General features: G+C 42.5%; 2 protein-coding genes across 2 annotated transcripts in view; both read left to right on the top strand.

The window, feature by feature from the left end:
• Positions 1 to 20,062, top strand: part of hrasa (HRas proto-oncogene, GTPase a) — a 30,066-nt gene extending 10,004 nt beyond the window's left edge. Inside the window, exons 2-6 of the mRNA XM_063196610.1 lie at positions 8,694 to 8,811; positions 9,464 to 9,642; positions 12,137 to 12,296; positions 17,580 to 17,704; positions 18,518 to 20,062. Coding sequence (XP_063052680.1) covers positions 8,701 to 8,811; positions 9,464 to 9,642; positions 12,137 to 12,296; positions 17,580 to 17,699 — 570 coding nt within the window. The 5' untranslated portion in view covers positions 8,694 to 8,700 and the 3' untranslated portion in view covers positions 17,700 to 17,704; positions 18,518 to 20,062. The remainder of the gene's footprint in view (positions 1 to 8,693; positions 8,812 to 9,463; positions 9,643 to 12,136; positions 12,297 to 17,579; positions 17,705 to 18,517) is intronic.
• A 2,336-nt stretch (positions 20,063 to 22,398) lies between these two features.
• On the top strand, positions 22,399 to 26,926 carry zgc:123278 (uncharacterized protein LOC641569 homolog). Its single transcript, XM_063196349.1, has 6 exons — positions 22,399 to 22,402; positions 23,098 to 23,124; positions 23,215 to 23,280; positions 23,879 to 24,042; positions 24,182 to 24,284; positions 26,549 to 26,926. Exons 1-6 carry the CDS (start codon positions 22,399 to 22,401, stop codon positions 26,659 to 26,661), a joined length of 477 nt encoding a protein of 158 aa, XP_063052419.1. The 3' UTR covers positions 26,662 to 26,926.
• The last annotated feature ends 269 nt before the right edge of the window (positions 26,927 to 27,195 follow it).

The raw sequence follows: 27,195 nt of genomic DNA, 5'->3' as shown, positions 1-27,195 counted from the left end.
TGGGACGCAGAGTTTGTAGTCACAGCCCATTCCCTGAGGGATGTGTGTCCCCCCAGCCCCCACCCCTGCAGTCTCTCGTTGATTCAGGATGGAATGGTGTGCGTGTGTGCACAGTACTATGCGCACGCGTGTGTGTCTGTGTGCACCGCTTACGTGCATGCTGTGTTTTGTTGTGTGAGTTTGTGTTCCAAAGCTCTGACTAGATTCTGTGTTTTGCAAGTACGGTAAGATGACCAGGCGGACAGGCGGAGACATTTCAGATACAGAAGCAGCTAAGGGACGCCTCTCTCTCTCTCTCTCTCTCTCTCTCTCTCTCTCTCTCTCTCTCTCTCTCTCTCTCTCTCTCTCTCTAGCTCTCTGCCTAAGATGCGTAGGGAACTTACTTTGCGTCAGTGTCAGTGAGAGAGCTCTGAAAACCATCGCCGCTTGCCCGTCTGTCTCCATCCCACATGATGGCTCTTGAGGTTTGCCTTGCTCCTCCTCACTGAGTGCTTTCTAGCGAGTCTCTAGCTCTGTGGACACCCGAGTATGAATCATCAGATGATGGCTTCTTCTGTTCTCATTAATCATTAAGCATCCCAAACCACAGATTTGCCCCTCAAGTAAAGCTCCTTCTGCAGCTTTATATATATACTGCAGCCTACATTTGCGCCATATCATATGATAAATTTAGTCCTTGTTTTTTTTTTTTCCTGGAATATCTGTGGAATGGACACCCTTGTATGGGATAGATTTCCTATCTCCAGTGTTGGGCTACTACAATTGCGGCGATCATTATGCCCATCATCATGGATGATGAACACTGCTGCTTTTCTATTATGGGACACAATTAGGGATGTGCCATTGTGTATCATAAAGCTGGCAATTCATTAGTCACTCACAATGATAAAAAATATCTTGCATCTCTTGCTCATCTGTTGTTTTGCAGGGAGATGTAAACAACACAAATCGCATCTGATTATTCCGGGTAAAGCAGGGCCGTGGCAAGCAGAGTGGACGCGCTTCGCTCGTAAAAAAAATGGCTTGTTTGGAGAAGGGCTCAAGTTGTGAGTGTCTCAGTCTTGGAGTCTCCTCTGCGAGTGATAGAGTGGCATTCTTCTGTGCACTCGGTGACATCATCCTGCTGCATTGCATTACAGCAGAGAAAGTCCGGTCAGTGTGAATGACATGAGCAGTAATTGTTCCTCTGGCTATTGTCCCTCGCGGACGGTATGTCTTATTTGTTTATTTTTTTTGCTCGGTGAAGGTGATGCCATCTCTAGGTTGGATAGACTTGTTTTTGTTCTGAAAAATCATGTCTCTTAAATACTGTGCAATTGAGATGAGTTTAAAAGGTTTCGCAAACAAGCATGTGGGTCAAAGACGTGACGCTTGCTTTTTTTGTCCGACTGAACTTTTTACCTATTAATAACCACTAAAATGAATAAAATTCTAACATGTATGTCTAACACCTTCCTTACACACATGCCCACTCTTATTTTTTAGAACATGTTTGCTATTGGCCATTTTGTGCCATCTGAAGTGTGAAAACATCATGTGGGGCGACCGTCCGGCCTTGACTTCTGTATGGATAACTGGTTTTAAATCAAATTAAAATAATCTAAATATAATCCTTACCCTATTTGGCATAATTTTAAACTTGTGTTTCATTTATAGACAAAGTTATGAAACATTTGCACACACATTTCAATTTTAATAAACAAACTAATCTTGTCCGAATATGTTCATTGTCTGAAATATCATCTGGGGCGACCATCAAGAAAATGCAATTAAGGCGCTTTAATTTTCACACTCATATTAAAGAGGATGTTGTATCAACCAGCCTCATGGTGAGGGTCCTGCTGAGACAGCTAACAGGTGAGTAGTCACTCTCATCTTTATAAATAAATCCACTTTAAAACTGCTGCAGTGTATACGTCACGTTTTGGTGTCATGTGGGGCGACCAACCTAAAACTGTATAAAATGAGTTTTATGCTCAAATCTTTATTTTTAATGTAAAATTGTCAGTGATATGTGCTGAAAAGTAGCTAGCTTGGGTTCTATAGCTAAGCATTGGCCCGTTATATTTGATTAAACTTGAAAACATCATCTGGGGCGACCGAGCATCATGTGGGGCGACCGCCACTAATTGCTCAAATAATAGAAAACACATATCCTTTATTTGTAGTTTCTGTCTGCAAATGTTTTAATTAATAGTAGGCATTTACTTATTTAAATTACTTTCTATATTTCAGCATGTATTTTTTCAAAATTTCAACAATTTCCATCCTACTTCAGAGATGACTGTGGGGCGACCAACCTAAAACTGTAAATAATGAGTTTTGTGCTCAAATCTTTATTTTAAATGTAAATTTGTCAGTTATATGTGATAAGAAGTAGCTTGCTTGGGTTCTATAGCTAAGCATTGGCCTGTTATATTTGATTATACTTGAAAACATCATCTGGGGCGACCGAGCATCATGTGGGGCGACCACCACTAATTGCTTAAATAATAGAAAACGCATATCCTGTATTTGCAGTTTCTGTATTCAAATGTTTTCATGTATTATATGCATTTAGTTGTTTTAAATAGCTTTCTATAGTTAAATATATATGTTTTCTAAATTTCAATAATTTCTATCCTACTTCAGAGATGACCAGGATTAGGCCAACTTCTTTTTGATTATTGTGTTTTTATCAGATAAATGTGTGAATATTAAGCATTCATTCTACTTTTCAATTCATTTTCTAAGTATGTGTATGTTCAACTATATAACTTTCTTCTAGATGGCCCCAATAACAAGCAAAGAAAAGACTGCTCGCTACAGGCCGCGGATCAACTGTTCAGTGAAATAGTAATGAAAGGACAAACATTGTATGTTTCAGTGATTAATGAAATGAAAAAGGAAAATGCTTTTCAATGTTATACCCAAGTGTTAAATGCTTTAGTATTGAAAATATTAATATGATATCTATGTCTCGCTCCGTGTAATGCTTTGCAGTATACTGTATTGTTCCGCTTGCCCCACCTTCTGACTCGAAATGGAGTTGTCAGTAATAGTAAGGAAACTGTTAATGTTTGTATGTGAAATGAAATTGGATAAGTTATGCTGATTCTTTATAAAATGTATTAAATGTGTTTTAACTATCAAAATCATTGAAAAACCTTAATTGCCTGCTGTTTTCATCATGTGGGGCGACCACCTGTCATGTGGGGCGACCGACAATATTCAATTCTGTAGGAAATTCAAAAAATCATGTCTGTCCATTTTGGATGAAATATAATTCATTGGTATAACATGATTAAGTGGATACTATACCTATATATTTTAAATAAGCTTTATGGATTGTATGAGTAAAAAACAATATGTAATTGCTTTATGAGGGGGAGACTGCCCTTATCGATAAAATGTATTTAACATCATTTGCAATAAATGAAAGGACACATGAGTATATCATTCTTAAACCGTTCAATTAATTACTGATACTTATTAAAATATAAGTTATGTTAAGGAAATCCATTAATTTTGGGATAAATCACGGTCGCCCCAAATGACTTTTTTAAGGTCGTTGCCCTATTCATTTGAGTGTAAAAGCACTAAAATATCATTATTTGAAGTTTTCACACACATGCATGTGTAGACTACATTCCAAATGTTTAGAAAATTGGCAAATATATTATTATTTGAAGTATTTTAAAAATGGACCTCTCAAAGGCCTTATACGTCTTTGACCCATGTGCTGTTGCCATCAACCATCTTCACAGCCGTGATGTCTGCTGACTTTTTTATATTGTTGAAATTATTTTGGGGGGAAAAGTCAGCTTGTCATGACCCAGCTTGTTAAACATCCCATTACCATCACATTGCAGCAGTGTTGAAGTGGAGGTTCCTTATTGCACCAGAAGTCTAGCACATTGCATGCTTGTGGTTAAAGCTGTGGAAGTGCTCTGCACACCTCCATGAAATGATTGGTCAACACTGCGAAGAAAGCTTTATTTTGGGCAAGCAAACATGTCAGCCGCTCCTGGCAGAAGGAGCCACTGTGAGAGCGGTGTAATAGTTTGCAGCTTTTTATTGCCGTTGGTAGCTCTTTTTTTTCCCTGTTTTCCTGTTTGAACTCCCTTTTCACAGATTTTGGTTTTACTACATTACTGGTGGTAATGGGAGCCCCTTGTGCACCCCCTTCCCAGGTCTGCGTCGACCGTGTCATTGTCAATAATATATGGGAAAGAGAGGCAAGGCCTATGTGCTATACATTCAGAGAGTTCAGCCCGGCACTACACTGCGCTGCACTGCCTCAGTCAAATGAACGCCTCAATAAAAGCTCTTTGATTTATTGCCACGGCTACCATATTTAATAGCCTCTACCCGGCCGAGTCACAGAGCTCTGAAGGGGGGGGGGCACTAAAAGGTACACCTGCTTGTAATAAAGCCCCCCTCCTCATGCCTCTTTCCAACTTTCCCCACATGAACAGTTTACCCCTTTATCCTCTGAACATTCAATTATCTTCAGATGCACGTTTTTTTTGTTGTTGCACATTTGATATATCGGACACATGTTAGTTTTGCGAAAACTATTTTTTTGTTTTGTTTTAATAGGAGGTTTAGAGTGGAGCGTTTGGCCCCTGCGTGCGTTCCCTTTAGGAGGCCAGTGGGACGCCGCTGCCTGATATTGTGCTAACAGATCTGCCGCTCACCGGCTTCCAATAGTATGGGGATACGGTTTCGTGGTGACCAACCTTTTAAACACAGATCTGCTCTGCTCCACCACTGGGCGGGCGGGTGATGGCGGTGCTCCTTGGACCAGGCACCGGACACCCTTGCAACGCTCTATTGACCTTGATTTAGGAGCCTCCGTTGATAGAAACCTGATCCAGCACAGCAGCGTGTAATGGGTTAGGCTACCTCACTGCACAGCACATCATTTTCCCTTTACAATGAGAAGGCTGCCTGCTTGCCTGCCTGCCTGCCTGCCTGGCCCATGGGTGTGGTGTGCCCCTTGTGAGAACATCCCCTGAGGCCGCTCGCACCACAGAAGCAGAAACGCACTGCTTACGCCCTCTCATCCTATGCTGTTTCCTTTTGTTTGTGATTATTTTTGGGTTGCACATAGGGCCGCAACTAACGATTACTTTAATAGTCGACTAATCTATAGATCCATTGACTATCAAACTTAGTCTCGGGGGAAAAAAAGGATTGCTCCAACCTCCGACAAAAACTTTCCTCTTATAAATACATTTGTATGACATCATATGAAAATAATAGTTTTCAGAGTGAGGAGTCTGCACACTTAGAATCCTTTTTGTTGTGTTTTATTTTTTCATGGCAGGATAACGTTTCGACCTCAACAGTCTTCTTCAGATTCTGAAACGTTATCCTGCCATGACAAAATGAAACACAACAAAAAGGATTCTAAGTGTGCGGACTCCTCACTCTGAAAACTACAGTTGGCCATCGTCCTGCGCCTTTCCCTGGGACGTGCACAATCCTCTCCTTCAACATCATATGAAAATAATGACATCACCAGAAAACAAAAACTATATGCACTAACTTTGGTAAAAAGCATAAAATAATATAAATATTTAAGTCATTCCACAAGTGACGATTAAGTGCCATCAAGTAATACAAGGTTGCATCCTTGGAACAGACAGTGTATGCACAAAGTTAACATCCAGTAACCTGGAAAAACTACAAACTTTCCAGCCATGAACTCATCGCTTGTGTTTGATTAAACATTTGATTACAAATCCAATCACCAACTGTCCCATAATTCCACTATGAAGGATTGATTTATTGGTAAAATACAGAGCACTGCTCTGATGTGTTGCCTGCATTCCCCCTCTAGAGGCAATGGCTACGTGTACATGATGTTTTTAAGTCGGATCTAATAGATCGGATTTAAGTAGATCGGATTAAGAGTTATTTTGCGACGTGTATACATGGCAATTTCACTTAAATGCGATTAAACGTCTGGGGAAAATAAAGCATTGCGATTGGACTGAGGACGCACGTGCTGAGTGAGCCAAATAAGGCGTGGGGGCGTGGTCGCCAAACCTCCGGGGAACTACTGGGACACAAGCTTATCTTCAGCCCGAAAATGAATTCCCTCAGTGGACTCAAGGCTGGTAAAATCCCCTTTGGGTCTGGTTCTTTCAAATGCTAGTTAGCACCCTCCTAGCTTAGAAAAACGAACTGGTGAAAGGGTGATGTGGAGTAACTTTGTTGTGCTTAATTACTTCGTGGGGCACTTTTACATCAATATATGGAAGCCACAACATTTATAGTCGCTTAGGGACTTTAAATTAAGCAAAACTTTCATGTGAAAATCAACAGGAAGTGCCGCCATCTTTTTCTCACTGACAAAGAGCACGGGCTCTTGGCGCCATCGTGTGGTCAACGAGCATGCGTGGAACGACCGGATTTATTGTAATTCTGATTAAAAGGTTACATGACAGAGGAACGTGTTTAATCGGATTTAAAAGAGGAATAAACCACCCACTTTAATCGGACTAAAGTTTAAATCGGAATAAACTTAAATCCTGTTCGGTAAGTGTTTACATGATGTTTTTAAAGTGGAATTAAGTTTTAATGAGATTTAAAGTGAGTTAAATCGGATTTAAATGCCTCATGTAAACGTATTGAATGACACAACAAAAACAAAAGCTGCCAGGTGTAGATGATGATTTCTTAAATCAACCCCCCTTGTCTAAGAGATGAATTTCCCCTTCTGGAGACACACACCCAACTTTAATGGGAATGTTCCTGCAGTATTGTATTACTGTTGTATTATTGCTGTGAAAATGGTTTGTCAATTTCACATGGTTGCTTAATCTCTGTTTTATCAGTACTTTTTAATGTAATTGAACCCCATTTTAATGACGTGTTCTGTGAGATTTCCTGACCTGGGAGGTTCCTCGAATGTGCTGTTACTAACCAGTGTTGGTCACCAGTTAGTTATTAACTATGGTTTCGAGAAATGCACTCCTGAAGTAAGGAAACCTTCTGCTTCAGCTCCAGACCAAAAGAAGGCCTAGGATGATTCGCCTAGTTGACGATGTTGTCATTTCGGTGTCACTGACCTCAGCTGCGGGGTTCCTAAATTGAGCAGCTTACTGGAGGGACCACACACACACACACTCAGGCTGTGGGGCGAGGCAGTAGCTGCCACTGCTTCTGCTGTTACCGCTGTCACCGTGACCAAATACAATAATGGCTTTGGCTGTGCCGACCGGGTAACTCAATCCCTTGATCTTTCTGCCCTGTGATGTCTGGGGTAGGGGGCCTGAAAGGGACAGGCTGCCTCTCTCCTTCACTCCACTCCCTCATGTGGCAAACCCTCGCCCCCCTTCTGGCCCAGAGGAGGACAAGCAGGGAGGGGAGGTAACTGAATTGGGCTGCTAACGGCCCTCGCTGCTTGATGTGCTAACTTCAGAGCCACAGGCAGGCACGGCACGTCCTAAAGGAGGGCGTCTGGGTGGTTGGGTTGGGTTGGGTCGGGCCGGTCAGTCACTCACCGCTGCTCCACCGCGACCATGACCACTCGTGCTGGATATTAGATTCCACACAGGCCTGATTACTTAAGTGGTCATTCCAGGCTCTAATGGCCCGGGCTGGGGCTGCTGCAGTAGGATCCCCCCCTCAGCGGAGCGGAGGCTACGCAGGGCCACACAGGAAATGGACCAGGCAGGCAGGCAGACTGGGAGAGACAAAGCAGAAGCCGGGCAGGGTGCTTTTCAGCTTGCTGCAACAGAGCAGGCTGGTGCAGTGGTGCTGGTGGCTTCAGTGGAGCAAGTGTCTGCTGAAGGTGTGACTGCTGCTTAAGGTGTCATTACAAGTCCAGATGTTTCCTCCTCAAGCCCAGAATAATGTTGGCATTCTTTTGGTGTTTTGTTGTGTCATCAAGCTCCCCCTCCTTCCCATTTCCTGCTCAAAACACAAGATTTAGAGCAATTTAATTAGTGTGGAATCCATCTGACATTGTGGAGCCGTAGAGCATTCCAATTAAGCGCCGCTTCTGTTTCAACACCTCTTGACCTTGCAGTTTGAACAGTTGGCTTAGTAGGTAACCAGAGGACACTAGGACAGAGTGTGAACTTTCACTACTCACTTGACCTTGACCTCACTGGGAGAACATTATTCTAGTAAGGGAGATCATAAACTTATAGTAAACGCCTCTGAAAACATGACTTGCTTTAACTGCACATGGAATCTGCTTGGTTGGGGAGCCTAAACTCAAGCCAAGGTTGCTCTAAAAGATTTGTTCAACGCACGACGAGACTTACGACCTAATGGTTAGAGAGGTGGTCTTAAGATCAGAAAGTTGGAGGTTCGAATCCCACCCTTACCTCTCCTAGTCCCTGCAACTCCACCAATGGCTGTAGTTGTCTTGAGCAAGACAACATAACCCAAATTGCTCCAGGGACTGTAGCCAATACTCTGTAAATAACCAAGTCACTTTGGATAAAATTGTCAGCAAAGTGAAATGAAATGTAATCAAACTGTGATGGACTGTGATCACAGTTGTAATGATTATCCTTGTAGATTGCATTCTTGGTGCGAATGGGCTTTATAATAAGTATCCCTCTTCTCTTCTCTTCTCTTCTCTTCTCTTCTCTTCTCTTCTCTTCTCTTCTCTTCTCTTCTCTTCTCTTCTCTTCTCTTCTCTTCTCTTCTCTTCTCTTCTCTTCTCTTCTCTTCTCTTCTGTCTGTAGGTAAACCATGACGGAGTATAAGCTGGTGGTGGTGGGAGCTGGTGGCGTGGGCAAGAGCGCTCTCACCATCCAGCTCATTCAGAACCATTTTGTGGACGAGTATGACCCCACCATCGAGGTAACGTGTACTATCTGCTCATGTGTGTTATGCACCTGCGTTTTTTGTGTGTGTGATTGTGTGTACATGCTTGTTTACGTCTCTGTCTTTGCATGCGTCTGTGTGTGTGCTTGAGTGCATGTCTTGCATTACTTTCATCCACAGACAAAGCAAATTTCATTTTCAATAATGGCTATGGATGTTGATTTTTATGGTTTAGAAGGCTGTCTAAACTGAAGACAGATGCATCATTGAAGCACATCTGATTTGTTGCAATATTGAAGACTGAGGAAGGCCCAAGTCCAAAATGTCTTGCTACATACATACTCTGTATGATAATAGTTCTAAAAACTAAAGAATGGAACTTGTTAAAAATTACAATAATGCAAAGTAAGACAAAATCCTGTACCCTTTCCATTCTTGAAGTCCTTGTGCGCAGTGTGCATGATTTTTCGTGCCTTTGAATGAAGATTTGAGAACCCCAACTGTGGTAATATCCAATGCATCTGTCCAACTACAGAGGTTTGCAAAGCAACAATTTAACAATTAATACACTTATTTTGTTATGGTAGCTAACCAATCTTGGAAAATATTAACATAATACACAATATACATGCATAATTAGTGCCACTTCTACAGATGTGATGAAGCTGTTCTTCTACCCAACCTGCAGGACTCGTACAGGAAGCAGGTGGTGATCGATGGAGAGACGTGTCTGCTGGACATCTTGGACACAGCAGGTCAGGAGGAGTACAGTGCCATGAGGGACCAGTACATGAGGACAGGGGAGGGCTTCCTCTGCGTATTCGCCATCAACAACACCAAGTCTTTTGAAGACATTCACCAGTACAGGTGTGTTTGTGTGTGTTTGTGTTTGTGTTAGTTTGTGTGTGTGTGTGTGTGTGTGTTTGTGTGTACGTACGTGCGTGCATGTCCGCGCATGTGCTGGTATGTATCCATACATGCACACATGGTTTTTTTGTGGCTGAAAGCTACAGGTTGGAATGTTGGGGCCATCTGGAATGGTCCTGTCCCATTGTTTCATGTTCCAACCAACCCCGCCCTGAGCTGAGCTTGCACATCAGACCCCATCATGGAGTAATAGGCCCTTCCAAAGCTGGCTTTGTTACAGAAGCAGATTTAGGGAGCCCAGGAACAATACTGTGAGAGGTTAATATAGGGTATAGGGAATACACAATATGGAGCAAGTGTAGAGTAGCGCATAGGGAATTCAGCGAATATGGGAAGAAGTGCAGGGGTTAGTGAAAAGCATGTGGCCGTCCTCCAGATCTCACATTCATCACGACCGGAGCAGCAGCACCGCAGTGCATCGGTTGGAGGGGAGCGCTGCAGCATGGAGACCATGGCCACTGACGGCTCTTGCTGGGCCAAGGACAAAATCATCTGAAAGGGCCCCCGATACATACTACAATGTCATGAAAACTCAATTCTGGGCCTCATCTCTCCCTGGCGCCCGGGGCAACTGACCCCCTTTGTCCCCTCCCCCTGTCGTCTTGCCCGATGGAGACTATGACATCGATCTGGTGGTCTCTCGACTTGGAGACAGAGGGAGAGGAAACTCAGGAGGAGCAGGAGGAGGAGGAGGCTTGAAGGACAGGAGGGGATAAAGGGAGAATTGAAGGAGACTGAAGTTGTTGTGGATTCAGATTCTGAAAACTTTGTTGGAGTGGAGTTGGACGAGTTATAGTGAAAACATGACGTACTGTACTAGTACAACCCTGGACACAAAACTATGTCTGGTATTAAGGATTTAATGATAAACTACTGTAAATTAGCCATTCAAATACTGGCTGTCAAGCTTTGTCTGCTTTTTTGCTTTACCCATTAGTAGTTGAAAAGAAAACAATTGAGAGATTTTCATTTTCATTGAGTGCGAATGAAGGAGCAAGGTGAATGTTGTCCAAATGTTGCTTAAATCAGAATAAAGTTGCTTGTTTGTTACTCTCAACACCAATGTTGAGATCAATGTTGTATGTCCTACTATACAACTGTCTCAAGGCATGCACTTATTTTCATCACGTGTGCATGTACTACCATTCACACTATCTGTGTTTAAAAAATGTCTTCCCTCCAAGGCACCCTGGACAACTTAAACCAAAGGCTGAAGACTCCAAAGTCTTGTTAATGGGTGTTGTTGAGATATGAAATAATATAAACCGCAAACATTAAGGAGACAAATATTACAAATCTGCTGACTGAGCAACAGACTTGCGTTATCAATGTCAAGCACATGGTGAATAAGTAGTAGTAGATGTTTGACTCTTGCTTTTCTCAGTGTCACAGAGCACTATAGCAGTAGCAGAACAATATCACACAGGGCCCCAGGGCATAACACTGATTGGACCCCCCTCCAGTGCAGCCTGCCAACGGTCATAATGGGGCCCCCACCACCAATATGGGAGCGTCCTGGTCTCAGGGGCAAATGCCCTGCTTGCCCCCCCTGTTGCTCCGCCTCTGTACTATAGACTCTGTGGCACTGCACTGTAAAAGGTCAGGGAGTCCAGACGCTACTCAGTGACCCGATCTGCCTTAGAGCCGTCGCCCTCCGCCCACAACCCCATAGTTCCCAAAATCACACACTCAGCTCTCTCTCTCTCTCTCTCTCTCTCTCTCTCTCTCTCTCTCTCTCTCTCTCTCTCTCTCTCTCGCTCTCTCTCTCTCTCTCTCTCTCTCTCTCTCTCTCTCTCTCTCTATCTCTCTCTCTCCAGTAAAAGTCACTGAGACCCCATTTACAGTACGTATATAGACTATAATACAATGATGATAATTTTGACCGGTGTTTGTGAGTTATTAATGAATATGAAGAAATCAAAAGCCTGTTAGACACCGTCAGCCGATTCGCATTCCATTGTCTGTTCATGTAAATGTAGAGACTGAGCTATTGTTGCCTTCTAGATTAAATCAGGTGTGTTGAACAAAAAAAGGTCCAAGAAGAGTGAGGGTGCCTCGCACAGTGAATAAAGAGACACAATGTGCACAGGAAGGAGTTTTAATCAGAGCAAGAGCAGAGCGGACATTTCAACATGTAAGCTTAGATTTTCTCAATGCTCTCTGTGCTCTGTGCTTGGCGAACAACCCTCACCCCTAATGTGTTCACAAATACTGTAAATGTGTAATTTCCTAACAACCAGAGTGACTGTAGCAGGTCCTTTATACTCGTGGAATACACTTCTGTAAGCTTCAGGAAGAATCATAGGTCATGGCAGTGTGTCTAATCTTTAGCCAGATCTTTTAATAATGTGCATGCCTCTCTCTCTCTCTCTCTCTCTCTCTCTCTCTCTCTCTCTCTCTCTCTCTCTCTCTCTCTCCACCCCCCCTCCATCAGGGAACAGATCAAGCGGGTGAAGGACTCTGATGATGTGCCCATGGTGTTGGTGGGCAACAAGTGTGATCTGCCGGCACGGACAGTGGACACGCGGCAGGCCCAGGAGCTGGCACGTAGCTACGGCATCCCCTACATCGAGACATCGGCCAAGACCCGACAGGTTGGTACCGCGGGTGGCACTACCACTCCAGAACTCTGCCATTAAAACAACACCATGTTCCAGTAGTTTTCCTTCATACAGCCTTGTGTATCATAAAGAATTACGGAGACAGCTGACAGACAGCACTTTCAATCTGCACTGCCAGTGCTGCCATTTAAACAATACAAAGCTGTTTGCCTCCAACACCTTCCCTACAGGTCGGAAGTGCAGTTGTCACTCATTAAAGGTACAGTATGTAAGATGGTGGCCAAAGTAGGCATTGCAACCATGCTGGTCATTGAAACTGTGCTGCATATTCTCAATTTTGTTTTTTTGTTTTTTTCATGTATACTTACTAAGTAATAAACTAATATTTACCACGATGATCAAAGTACAATACGTTTTGCCGCTGAAAATGTCCACCTTTTTATGTATGAAAAATGTTATTTTCCATGTCATAATGAAAGGTAGAAATTGATGGTGGTGAAATATAGATAATGAATGGGCAGCTTGAATAATATACTTAAATATAGCTGCAAGCAGCAATGCGGGGCCAAGCAGTAAACTTGCCAAAGTCGCCACGGCAACAGAAGGAACTGCAGCGCCCCCTTTGGTCCAAATCTCGCCAATGTTGGTGTGCATTCCTTGGAGGGGAGTGTGCTCACATGAACCAAGTTTATTTTGAATCCCTTAAAGGGCAGCCGAGATATAAGCTCACTTCCTGTTACCTGTTGGTGGCGCTAGAGAGTTTGAGCTGGGAATCTGGATTTTTTTTTTGGGGAGGTCATGGGATTGACTAGTGTGTGGGCAAAAAATAGCTAAAAGAATTTGACAAATGGTTGCTGAGATGTGACCTCACTTCCTGTTTTGCCACTTTTACAACAATTTTGATTGGCTGTCACCTCCAAACGATAAGAGGTATCAAAAATTCTTTGGATACCCTAATGCCTATCAGTCTGAAGATGATGTGTACCTTTTTGCAGGTCATTCTGACAAAAATTGTGTGACAAGTAGCATTTTATTGAATTTTACAAAATTCAAAATGGCGGAATTTCCCTTCTGCGTTGACATAACGTCATATAGTGCGTTGGATTCGGCTTGGCCCAAGGATTCTAGTGATAATAATATATTTTACATCGTGCATATGGTTTAAAAGCTACAGGCAAAAATGTAGCTAAAATTTTGACCTGTTGGTGGCGCTACAGAGTTTGAGCTGGGGGTCTGATTTTTTTTTCAGTAGGTCATAGGATGGACATCTATGTGTGTAAAAAATCCTAGCCGAAACCGACAAAGGGTTGCTGAGATATGACCTTACTTCCTGTTTTGCCACTTTTACAACAATTTTGATTGGCTGTCACGGCTAAACGATAAAAGATATCTAATATTCCTTGAGACCCCATACAAACCTCAGTACAGAGATACAATATACTGAATTCCGGGCGAAATGGTCAAAAATTGCGGGAAAAATAGCATTTTTATTGAATTTTACAAAATTCAAAATGGCGGGAAAACTATCCAGGCAGAAAATGACGTCATATGGTGCGTTGGATTCGTCATGACTCAAGGATTCCAGGAATACCAGGTTTATGAAAATTGGCCCAGCGGTTCAAAAGTTACAAGCAGAAATGTACCTGCGACTTTCACCTGCTGGTGGCGCTAGAGTATTGGGGCTGGGGACCTATAACTGGCTGTGGGTAATGTTGATGCTGCCTCAAATATGTGTGCCAATTTACAGCATTTTTCTATGTATGGTTCTATGGGCTACCATAGACTTACAGTGAATTTTACAAAATTCAAAATGGCGGCATTTCCCTTCTGCGTTGACTTAACTTCATATAGTGCGTTGAATTCGGCTTGGCCCAAGGATTCTAGTGATAATAATATATTTTACATCGTGCATATGGTTTAAAAGCTACAGGCAAAAATGTAGCTAAAATTTTGACCTGCTGGTGGCGCTACAGAGTTTGAGCTGGGGTTCTGATTTATTTTGTGTTAGGTCATGGGATGGACTACTATGTGTGTACAAAATCCCAACCTAATTCAACAAACGGTTGCTGAGATATGACCTCACTTCCTGTTTCACCACTTTTACGACAATTTTGATTGGCTGTCACGGCAAAACGATAAAAGATATCTAATATTCCTTGAGACCCCATGTGTAGCTCAGTCCAGAGATACTATATACCGAATTTCGGGCGAAATAGTCAAAAATTGCGGGAAAAATAGCATTTTTATTGAATTTCGTAAATTTCAAAATGGCGGGAAAACTATCCTGGCGGAAAATGACGTCATAGGGTGCGTTGGATTCGTCTTGACTCAAGGATTCCAGGGATACCAAGTTTTTGAAAATTGGCCCAGCGGTTCAAAAGTTACAAGCAGAAATGTACCTGCAACTTTGACCTGCTGGTGGCGCTAGAGTGTTTGAGCTGGGGACCTATAAATTGCTGTGAGTAATGCTGAGCCTGGCCCGAATATGTGTGCCGATTCTCATCATTTTCCTACGCACGGTTCTATGGGCTGCCATAGACTTCCAGAGGAGAGGAAAGTTGTTAAATAATAAGAATACCAGCTAACACTATAGGGGCCTTCGCCAGCTTCGCTGCTTGGCCCCTAATTACATACTGTACCTCTAAGAAATAAGCCTAGAGAAAGACCCGTCACACAGCCCAACACTCTCAGTTGGTGTGTTCCATTACTCGCCCTGTGTACTGTGTACCTTGTTTAAGTACAGTGAAGTACCCTTTCCACCCACCACAATTCACGAGGCGAGTACATTCCGATTCCCGTTCTGTCTGATACTAAAGTGAAAGTGAAAGCCCATTGGGAAACTCCAACTCCCATTGTCATTGTGACACAGCACTCCACAGCACACAAGTGAACACTGCACACAACGAAATTGCATATATGCCTCACCCGTGCAAGGGGGCAGCCCCCAATGGCGCCCGAAAGGGAGCAATGCAGTGGGACGGTGCCATGCTTGGGGTAGCTCAGTCATGGAGGAGGATGGGGCAGAGCACTATAGTTTATGATTCCCACACCAACCTGGAGGTTCGGGAGTTGAACCGGCAACCTTTGGGCTACAAGTCTGACTCCCTAACCGCTTACCCATGACTGCCCTTAACGGATACTCTTAACGGAAATGACGGTTGGTCGCGTGTCATCAGAGTTTACCAACCGCCAATATACAATTCATCACGGAAGGCACTGTACGTTATGTTGACACTTTTTTAAGTTACTCCTGCCTCATATGCACATGCCGATTGTCTTTGGAATCAAAACTATGCTGTTATTACGCGATTCAGTTGTTTGACAGATATGACACTAAACTACGTAACAAACATGGCGGCTTTTGAGTGCAAAAAGTGTACAGTAACACTTCATTACACTTCAAAAAATGGCCGTTTTGGGGGCGTTATGCGGATAATGGATTGCCCTGCGTACCCAAACACAGTGCGGTAAGGGCGGTAAATACGAGTAATGGAACACAGCAACTGTCTAGTCCATGCTGCCATTAACCCATTGATGCTGGATGCAGTGTATCTGCTCCATTGACCTACACTGTAGACGCCTGGAGTTTTGTTATTGTTTTAGGTAAATTACCTACTCTTCTACTGCTCTGCACTGGTCAAAAACAGTCAAAAACAGCCCTTTGATGTGCATCTCTTGGCGGCCCTCAAGACGTTTGCCTTCCTCCGATGGCTATGGAGATGTCTTGACCATCGGTCAGTCTGTCACAATGTCCCGGTGTAGATCCATATTCCTTTCCCTTGTCCCCACTGACTCTTCTATTGTTAATAGTTTCCATCTGAGTCTCTACAGAGATGAACGAGTGATGGGATGAAGGAATGGATCTTTTCTTTAGCCAAAGGTGTGTTCTGGCATTCACGCAGCGCCTCTCGGAAAGCCAGAGGACTCCACTTGGCCAGAGTCCTGGAAACATGTCATTTGTCACACAGCATTGCTCTGGACTCTGGAGTGGCACTTTCCTCAAGTCGCATCAGACAGGAAATGATGGCGGCTTTCTTATTGTTATGATTTTTCAAAGCGCCATGGACATGATGTACAAAATTCACATTCAGTGGTGCTTTCTGAGACACACATGAAGAGACACATGTGCAGACACACAAACATACATGCATGCATGCACATGTGTGCACACACTACACTACACTACACTACACTACATGCACACACACACACTACACGCTACACACTACATCAAATGTGCACTCTGGGGGGATGATGCATGATGCTGATGCCATTTTATAACACTGCAGGCGATGAGTCATTGGCAAGCTGAACTGCATTGGTCTGTCTGCATCCAAGGTCCTTGCAAGGCAGCAGTGCCGCTGCCTCTGCTTTTAAAGCTCGTCGAGACGGAGGGCTAACCAAGCATATTTCCTCTTCACATTTTGCCCTAAAAGCTTTTTCCAACCCCTTTTTTTAAAAAAGCCAAAAAAAACAGCCGTATGTCATGTATAAATCCATCAAAAATATTGACCACATTGCTGCAAAAAGGAAATCGTGTTATATAATTGTGCAAACCCCAAATACTTCATAATGCTATGTTTTATTTTGTTTCGCACAAATTTAATCAACTAAAGTTGTCCATCTGTCATAGATGCTCAGTAGGACCTCCAGGTGCTCCCAATACTTTCATATTGTTGGGTTGACTTGTGGTGGCGATGGCTGCATCTGTAATGAGATTGTCTATACACAGGGATCTGTCTGGCTATGTGTGTTTTCCACAGAACATTTGTGACTAGTCAAGGTTGGTGGGGGTCAGCATCAGGCACATGTGACCATACAGTAATCATTGGAAATACAATGTTGTTCAGTTTCAAGAGGTGACAATGAAGACCCCCTAAACAAACACCAAGAAATACCAATTGTCTGTACACCAACAATCAAAACTACATTAACAATACAGTACATCTTTATATTTTCGGTGGATCTAGTGAAGGTGTGACATGTGAAGGTGGCAGCCTTGTTTTTGGAAATATGCCCATTTTTTCACACCCTCCATTTACATAATTGAGTTTTTCATTTCCCCTGTACTGTACATCCAGCCGTTCTCTGAGTCTAGTGATATTACTTTTTAGCAGTGATATTACTTTGTTTCATTCAAATCCGAGAACAGCTGGAAGAACAGAAGAAAAGTATAACTAAATTATTTAACTCGGGAGGTTGAAAATTGGCACATCTCCAGATATGGACTCTTCCTTCAACTGTAAAGTGCTGGGGGAAGCCCTGCTGTGTGCAAGAGTAAAGACCCCTTACTGACTGGCTCTTGGGTCTCTGCAGGGGGTGGAAGATGCTTTCTACACACTGGTCCGAGAGATTCGACAACACAAGCTACGGAAGCTCAACCCTCCAGACGAAAGCGGACAAGACTGCCTGAGCTGCCGCTGTGTGGTGTCTTGATGAAGGTGCGTGTGTGTGCTGCATGAGGGATTAGGATGTTGTATTTGAGAGTGTATTTTTGTTTGAATTGTGTGTGTGTGCGTGTGCGTGTGCGTGTGTGTGTGTGTGTGTGTGTGTGTGCGTTTCAAGCATTAGCCTGCTGTACTTGAAATCCCAAAATCCCCAATCATTCAACAGAGAGCAAAATGATGCAACGCACACTCAAGAAAATGAATTTTTGCTTTCACAGAAAAATGTCTTGAAATGCCTTTTCAGGATGTGGTTGGTTCACCAATGCATGTAGGGCAGGAGAGTCTAGTAGAAAATCTTTGACAATGTTGTCTACGCAGAGCACAATCTAGAAACGGAAGGCCAAAAGCAGAGATGTCATCTTCCTGAAAGCCCGAGGATAGCATCAGCCAGGCAGCTTCTCTCTAAATGAGCTCTCAGCAGCGCTGAGTGCCGAGGAGATATGACGACCAGCGGAAATAAGCTGACATCAGCACATTACCAAATTACCAGATCATTTCATGGAATCATTTTTGGTCTGAAGAGACTAACAGAAGTCTCTTCTGGTCAACTATGATGAGACACAGTTTCGTCAGGTCATGCTGTCATTACGAATCATTTGTCTGTCTGTCTGCCTGTGTGTCTCCTGGCAGGAACTGTGGTTGCATCCTTCATACAATATAATGTAATGGCATTTATGGTATAGCCTGAGAGAGACTTGAACATAAAAAGAAAAAAGACTGGGAATCACTGACATCTGTCTCTGTTTCTGTTTCTGTTTCTCTGTCTCTGTCTTGCTCTCTTTCGCTCCCTTTTCGCTCTCGCTCCAGCTAACCCACCAGGGGGGTGAGGAGTGGACCTACAAACAGCTCTGTGCCCACAGAAAGGACTGGAACATGGATGGATTAAAAAAAAGAATGGAAGCAACATCGGTTTTGAAGCAAACCAACAAAAAAAGAAACCAGAGACTTGTCGCAAAGAGCAAGCAAAGGCATGACGGGGACTGTGAAACACGGAGACTAGCTGAGAGAGGCAAGAGACCACCATCCTCCTTAAAGGCTACCCCCCTCCCCTCCTTCTGGGTCCACGCCTGCCACACCAACACACCACTAAGGACTGTTTTTATTTTTTTATTTTCATTGTCATTTTATTCCAGTGCGCTGATACTGGGCAGCTCCAAGGATTTCAACCTAAGTTATTAATGGTTTTGGAGTAAGAAATGAATGAACAAAAAAGCAATGGATAGAAAGGAAGGAAGGAAGAAAGAAAAAGTCTCAACACTGGTCTTAAATGGACTGGGGGCTGCTTTTTTTGTTGCTTGACTCTGCGCTCTGCCCTAGCATTGCATTGCATTGCATTGCGAAATGCAAACTCTGCGCCTTTTTGGCGTTGAGAGTGACTGGACTACAGTGACCTCACCCCAGGATCCCCCGCCCCCCTCTCTCTCTCTCTGGTTCTCTTCAGGAAAAGGAATCGCGTACACACCCAAAAAGCTTGCACAGGCCTGGGCCCCGACCGGCCGACAGGCAGGCAAGCTAGCCAGCCCGCCCAGCGGAAGACTAAAGCCTGATGGTCAAATTCCTAACAGGGGTCATGACCCCTTCTGGACTGTCTTAGCCATTATGGATTTGTTTTTTGTGCTTTACCTTACACAGTTAACAAGGTAACATGTTTGTGTTGTTGTTGCTGTTGTTGTTGTTGGTAGTTTTTTAATTGTTTTGTTTTGATGGAAGTGACCGTGATACACTTGCAAGGTTGAAGAATCTGTGTGTGTGCATCTGTGTGTGCGTGAGTGTATGCGTGTGTGTCTGTTGGACAGAGACAGATAGAGGGAGTATTGTATGTGGGCAAGTATGCAAGTAAATGGATTTTTAGAGGTCTGCTTTCACCAGGACAAAACGTCTGACTGTCCCCAATCTCCCAGGGTGCAGTGCAGTGGGCCATTCTCACATAACTTTGCGCTGAGGGGGCTAATCTGAACGTGACTGTACTCACCCCCATGCCCTTCAAGCATACTCGATGCCCTTGACAAAGTAACAGTTTTTTTCCCCCAACTAAAATGGAATATTGACATTAACCGTGTTGAGACATGGGAAGCTTACAAAAAAAGTTAATATTTTATTTAAAAAATGAGTACTGCACAGAGCAACACTGTATGCTGTAAAAGACACAAGAACAGATGGTGTGGGTTTTTTTTTTAAAGAGCTGACTTGGAGCATTTTGACTGACTCCATTCTCCTTGCAGTTGTGACATCAAGGGTGTGTCTGCTGTAAAAACATGTCACCGTGTTACTAGTCTTGTCTGCAGGATAAGCGATTTTCTTTTCGTTTTTTCACAGCCATGCTGAAACAAATTTATTCCAGATCTCTCTGAACACACATTCATGTTCATGTAGAATACAGGATGAGGCACCTTCATGATACAAAACGTGTGTGTGTGTGTGTGTGTGTGTGTGTGTGTGTGTGTGTGTGTGTGTGTGTGTGTGTGTGTGTGTGTGTGTGTGTGTGTGTGTGTGTGTGTGTGTGTGTGTGTGTGTGTGTGTGTGTGTGTGTGTGTGTGTGTGTGTGTGTGTGTGTCTCAGTGCAACCATTACAGTAATACTGAATCTAAGTTTAGTTGGCCCATACTTTGCTCTCTGAGCAAATTTTGTTTACCTTGTTTGGATCGTTCCGAAAAAATGTCCCAGACTTCAAATGTCCTAGCCAATGTTCTGGTTGTTGGTCATGCCGTATGTGTGCTGTTAGTAGTATGGGAAACCACTCAAGAAGGTTCCTAGTTTTTATGGCGCCACATGTTGGCTCTCATCTTCAGGTCAGCAAGTGCTGTCCATGGCCATGGATGATTTGGTTGCTTTGGTGTCTGGGTGTCAGAGAAGATAGGGGGCCAATGGGTGCGGTTAAAACACACACACACACACACACACACACACACACACACACACACACACACACACACACACACACACACACACACACACACACACACACACACACACAACTAGACAGTGTGAAATGACAGGAATCCAGAGCCCCCTAAAAAAAATTAAGTGTGGGAACTGTACCGCACACAGAGGTTCGCTTTCGCCTCTCAAAAAGAAATGGTTCAGATCCATAATGGTGATTTAGCACGGCTCATATTCTTCAGTGTTGGCGCTGGAGGTGTTCTCCTGAGAGTCTGAAGCGGAGCCCTCCTCACAACCACAACTAGAACATTTTCTGAGCACACTTGATGTTAAATCACTTTTCGGACACCTGAAAATGGTTGGATTTAACAACTTGTGGGGTTATTCGGTACATAAGATGCAAAGTATTTTTTTTAAATTGTGGTATTATTAGATCTTCAAGAGAACCCTGAGTGACAAAAGTTTGAAACCCCGTTGTGAACCCCCCACCCCCTTTAATTGCTTTCCCACAAATGATATACAGTAAATTGGAATGCCATGTTGTTGCTCTGTGCAGTCTCTTTGCATTACCTGCCAATTTATTTGTTTCTAGCACAAGGATCAAACTACAGTAGGTGTCAGTCAAATAAAAAAGAGAAAAGAAAGCATCTTAGTGGCAGTGTATTCCAAGACATAAACTGAAAGGCTGCATTGTAGATATTAGAGGTTTGGTGCAATAGGAATAATCATGTCTGCGTGCATAAAACAACGGAAAAATAAACCATCTGTGACGCTCAATCTTGCCTCTTTGCGTTTTACTGAACATTCAATATTTACCACAGCCTTCATCTTGCCCCCCTTTTCAAATTCCAAGGAAAGCCAAAAGGCAGTTCAGTCTGGATATACTTGTGTTTATAACCTAGTCTTTGCTATCCCGGCCTTAGAGGACTAAACCAGGATTGTTAAAAAAAAGGATTCACAGGAAAAGAATTCACGAGGTGAGTTTGTCATACATAAAACCTTGTTATACGTTGTAATACGTAAAATGTCTTGTGATTTGACTACATCATCTTTGTCTCCCTGTACAATTCATTGCAAACCCTGCCTGCAGGTTTGCAAGTCACCACCACTGAGAATAATGGAATACTCTACTGCCACCTGCTGATCAATATGACTTGTCATCGTGTACATTTAACAGATTTAACATTTAATTTATTTATGACTTCTTTTATTTAATTTCCACTCTCAATATTCTTCTATTCTAACTAAATACTGCAAAGCGTTTGTGTACTCTGTATGGGCCAAGGCCTACTTTTCTGTGGTCATTCACATTAGACACAATCTTGTTATTCTTTTCCAAAAATGGTTCTGTAATAAATCATCAAGGCCTTGACATCAGTGTTTTGGCTAAAAAGGAATCCAGGAAACTTCGGTGAAAATATGTGATAAATCAGGTCAAGTGCTGATGTTTATCAGGAAAAAAAACAAGTCTGGCCTGGCCTGGTTTTAGGAGGTTATGCGCATCATGTCCCTGCTTGATTATTTGTTTGTATTGTGTAGACAGAATTATAAGTAATTAGATTGAAGGAAAAATGTTGCATGGCATGTTGTAATTCAGGTGAATGAACAACATAATATAATGATAATACATAACAAAAACATTTGGGATATGGTTCAACATCGCCATTAGAGCCTTTATTGATCCGGAGCACCTAGGAAATATATGCAATGAACTGCCAAAAGATTGTTCTATACTTCTGTTTAAGACATTGTATTTCTTGCCATATCTTGGCATGTGTTGACCCAAAATAAGATGGTGTACATTGACCATGAGTAACAGCCTCCATGACATGGGCTGTCTCTCATTGGTAGGTACTGGGGAATAAAGCAATAAACCAGCAATAAAGGTGAGCTCACAAAAGCAGCCAGAACAACACAGCACTGTCATTACTTTCAAACCTGTGAACAAACACATCTCTTGAGGCTACTTCTTGTATAAAGACGGGTAAAAAATCCTACAACCATGTCAGTAACATCCACAACTTTGAAGAAAATGCTGCCCAAGGTAATATAGTTCTTTATTTTATATAATTCCAAGGTATCTTTAAGGGAGCGTTCGCCCTCTGTTTTTCAAAGCTGTGTTTTGTTATGGATAGTAGAAGAATCCTGACTTATTTCAAAATCCTACACAAAAAAGACATGATTAATTTTGGGGTCCACTAAAGCAGTGTTTCCCAACCAGGGGTACGTGTACCACTAGGGGTACGCGAGCACACTGCAGGGGGTACTTGGAAAAAAAAATAATTTTAACAAACATATGGAGCTTAGTTACATTGGGATGGAGAAAGCGATATAGAACTTGACTTAGGGGGTACTCATGGCACAATGAAAAGGCTTGGGGGTACACAAGACAAAAAAGGTTGGGAAACATTGCACTAAAGAACCCTGTCTTGTTGCTTTTTTTTAATCTGCAGAAATATGCCCACAAGTCAGAGCTCATTACTGAAGTTCTTGCTGCCTTGTCTCAGACCTGGTGCCAATCATGGACACATTTGGTATGCACAGTTCATAATAATGATAATCCAAATGTGGTATAAACCTTATATCTGCTCTTTTATTAAAGCCGTTGTGCTTATCCCCTATAGTGTTCAATGATGGCACCGTAAAGGTCCTACTGAACCTGACGGGGACTATTTGGATGACCTATGGCGGTAAGGCTTCATTTACATTTCCCTGTTGAAATACAACAGCTATGTTGTTGAACTCTATTACCCAACATCATCCCACAGGTTTTACTGCCAGGACAAAGAGTGACATGGGAGAATGCTTTCTTTTCCTCTGCTTTTTTTTTTTTTTTTTACTCCAGTGAAGGCCTTGTGTCTAAATATTATGAGAGCTAATAAAGTCCATCATGCAGCAGTTTTGTGTTTTGTAGTATAGTGTTTTGCCCTTTTAGGGGTATCACATGCGAGTAGAATTTTAACTACATTATGAGTTCTCACTTATGCTATATAATGTCCCAGTAAATTTTAGTGTTTGGAGGTAGGGTGCGCACATCCACAGGTAGTTGTCCAGGTGCCAGACAAAAAGTAGTAGGTAGTGTGATGAAGCGGTCTACACTGTGTATTAACTCCAAAAATACTTTATTTCATTTAAACATATGGCAACGTTTCGATCCAACAGAGGGATCTTCCTCAGGCCCAGTAAATTTTAGTAGAACAGGAAAAAATATCCTTGGGCCTACTCTTCAAAGGTTTAAAAAGTTTCTTCCCATTTTGACATGTACTACATATAACCCTTTTGACACAGGCAAAGGCTACAATGTTCCTGTGAGTATGTGGCTGGACGAGGGCTATCCTCGAACTGCTCCCATCTGCTTTGTGAAGCCCACCTGTGAAATGATGATCGTGCCTGGACAATATGTCAACAGCAATGGCGAGATAATCCTGCCCTATCTCAATGAGTGGAGACATGTGAGTTAACTCAGGCAATCAGCCGTAAATTTCAAATATCAAATATGTTACACTGAAGAAGAATATTGTTTTTTTTAACCATATGCCATTTTTCTATCTTCAACCTAATCAGTATAACTGTATTTATCTTTCGCCACAGACTGTATGTGACCTGCACAGTCTGATTCAGGTGCTGTCACTCACGTTTGGAGAAAATCCTCCCCTCTGCTTGCGTCCCACCAAAGAGGAGTCGCAATCTAACTGTAAGAACATCCCCTATTTCACACATATCTCTCTAGACTCATGTTGATACAGTTAGGCAAGAAGGGGGTCAGTGAGCCCTGGTAAGTGATCAGTGCTTCTGGTAAGTGATGGTACAAGGATATTTATCAGATGCGTGACTCAGAATGCTCTGTGAATTGATAAGGAGGGGCACGTGTTGACCTAGTTGTAAAAAAAATGCCTCGTGAGCAAGGTGTGGCAGGGCAGAATAACACCTTATCCACTTCCTTTTTCCCTTTCACATCTCAGTTTCAAACTAGATTGCATTCTCACAGAAAATGCTGGAAGCGAGCTTGCCTTTTGGGGCAGAGATGAGCAGTTTTATTTTTGATATCTCTATCCCTAAATTGAAAACAAAGTACTATTGAGAAAACCAAGCTAAAAGAAATGTTGGAAAAAATCCACCCACCCAGTCAGAAGTTATGGGCCAAAAAATTCAGCCATCTTGGATTCAGCCACCTTGAAAGTGTTGTAGCTCCACGTTTTGGGGATATACTAAATGACATACATGGTATTTTAAATTGGCTAAGGAACACTGAATATGATATAATTTTGAAAATCAACATGGGTCCGAGTGGGATTCGAACTCACAACCTCAATATCTATAATCCAGCACTTTTACCATTGATACTAAATGACATACATGGTATTTTAAGTTGGCTGAGGAACACTGCATATGACATAATTTTGAAAATCAACATGGGTCCGAGTGGGATTAGAACTCACAACCTCCATATCTGTAATCCAGCACCTTTGCATTGATACTAAATGACATACATGGTATTTGAAGTTGGCTAAGGAACACTGCATATGATATAATTTTGAAAATCAACATGGGTCCAAGTGGGATTTGAACTCCCAACATCAATATCTTTAATCCAGCACCTTCACCATTGGGCCAAGCAGCTGCCTGCCAAAAGCATTCCAGCAAGACAATATCACATTGCATTGAAGAGCTGAACAATAGACTTCTAGAACTGTAGTTGCAGGTGCTCGTTAAGAATAGAATGTTGAGAGAAAGTGACAGTTGAGATGGAACCCTATATTGGCTGCACCTGTTCTGATTGACTGTATGGCAGTTAGTATGGTGCTCTAAGGCAGAGGGCAGAATCAAAACAGTTTCTAGGTCTTTAGCTTGCTGTTGTTAAAAAACTAAAAAGAATTGGCACATGTCCTGCACACAGATTGGAGTCATACTTGTGATCTTTCTAACAGTCTTTGAATGAAGTTTATAGGTTAAACGGTTCAGTCACAAATGGACCTCTTGTGGAAGATGTGCTGACCTCTTCAGAAAGGCACTTCAACAGTCAATGGGAAAAGCAATGGGGCCAGTCCTGCCATTTTTACACACCCGCCATTTAAAAAGTAATGGGAGTTGGGACATGAAACCTTGACAATTTGGAGACATCCCATAGAGCTCGCTAACAACGCGTCAACTAAACTTCTAGGTGAAAGTGTTGATGTTTTATGACCGAAAAAGCCTCCTACACTCTGATCTGTAGAGTGGCGGAACCTTGGTTCATGAAGGTTCTACCATTGTTTTCAATGGGGACCCAAACTTGCACAAAATCGCCAAAAACGGAGACACGTACAAAAACAGAGACACGGACACACTAGATCACTACAAATGATCTCCAAGCAGAGCCGGTCGTTCTAGTGTTCGAACGGTGTCTCTATCTCAAAAGGCCTAGGAGGAGATCCATTTTCTATTTTTACTGCCCTGTACTAGAGAAGCAATAAACAGGACTTAGAGATTACTAGAATCAGGCCTTGCTCTGCAAGCCCGCTTAAATAATAATAACAGGATTTAGAGATTACTTGAATCGGGCCTTGCTCTGCAAGCCTGCTTAATAATAGCTAAACAGGACTTAGAGGTTACTAGAATCGGGTCTTGCTCTGCAAGCCCGCCCAATTATCATTTTGTTAAAAATCCCACTGATATATGATATTCTTGTTAGGCCATATGACAACCACAAGACAATGGCATGTCAGTGAAAACTCACAGTGATTTCTATGTTACTGTGAGAAGTCTTGGATATTATCTTATGACATACTTTTTAGTCACGATGTGACAAATTGTATGACAACGTTTTTTTCCCTAGGTCTATACACTATGTTATGACTCACATGATAGTTTATGTTTGGTTTATTTTGACAAGATTTCATACACTAAAGTTGTCGTTAAGTTACAATTACGGCTGTGGGCAAGGACCTGATGACCTTATGACCTCTTGTGCCATTGCAGGTGCTGCAGCTCAAAGGCATTCTGACGTTTATTCAAGCCCAGATGGATACTCATACATGTTACTAAGGAGAGAAGAGGGAGTTCCTGTCCAGGGCAATGACACATGCTGCTAGTCGTCGCTCATGCTCTTTGTTATTGTACATACTAGCTTTCATTTCTTTGTTTTTGTGTTTATGTTTGTTACATTTTGGTAATGTGGGGGTGGTGTTCTTTCCTTCAATGTCAACAATGAACTCTGATCCATGTCATCAATATTTCTGTAAACACTTTTATTTTGTTTATTTTGTTTTGCCATTGTGGATGTGATGATGGTGATTCCTCAATGAAGACAATGAACTCCATTCAATGGATAGTTTTTGTAAACCGGGAATGTGTTCGCATGTAGCCTACAGTATATAGCATGTGTATGAATTAATTTGTTCGAACCAGTGGACTTGGTGCAAGATAGGCCCAAAACTAGGCCCCCACATAATAAAGTTATGCAAGAAAAAGACCTCCCCTTTCTTCTGTTGGCTTTATTTACACACGTTTTACATATCATTTTCTTTGGGTCGTAATTTATTCATTACTATTGCAGTGCGCAATGTGTATTCAAATATGTGTTATAACTTGCAAAGTGGCTGAACTTCACACTCATGACCTGAGTT

This window comes from Engraulis encrasicolus, chromosome 4, assembly GCF_034702125.1.
Source record: "Engraulis encrasicolus isolate BLACKSEA-1 chromosome 4, IST_EnEncr_1.0, whole genome shotgun sequence".
Classification (NCBI taxonomy): domain Eukaryota; kingdom Metazoa; phylum Chordata; class Actinopteri; order Clupeiformes; family Engraulidae; genus Engraulis; species Engraulis encrasicolus.
Note: the sequence above shows the minus strand (reverse complement) of the source record. Positions and strands in the feature narration are given on the sequence as shown.

Bases quoted from the DNA above. Each gene is read 5' to 3' on its own strand.
- zgc:123278 (XM_063196349.1), top strand. The intron at 23,281-23,878 runs GTAAGGCTTCAT...CTTTTGACACAG, and splicing joins TATTTGGATGACCTATGGCG to GCAAAGGCTACAATGTTCCT. The intron at 24,043-24,181 runs GTGAGTTAACTC...CTTTCGCCACAG, and splicing joins ATCTCAATGAGTGGAGACAT to ACTGTATGTGACCTGCACAG.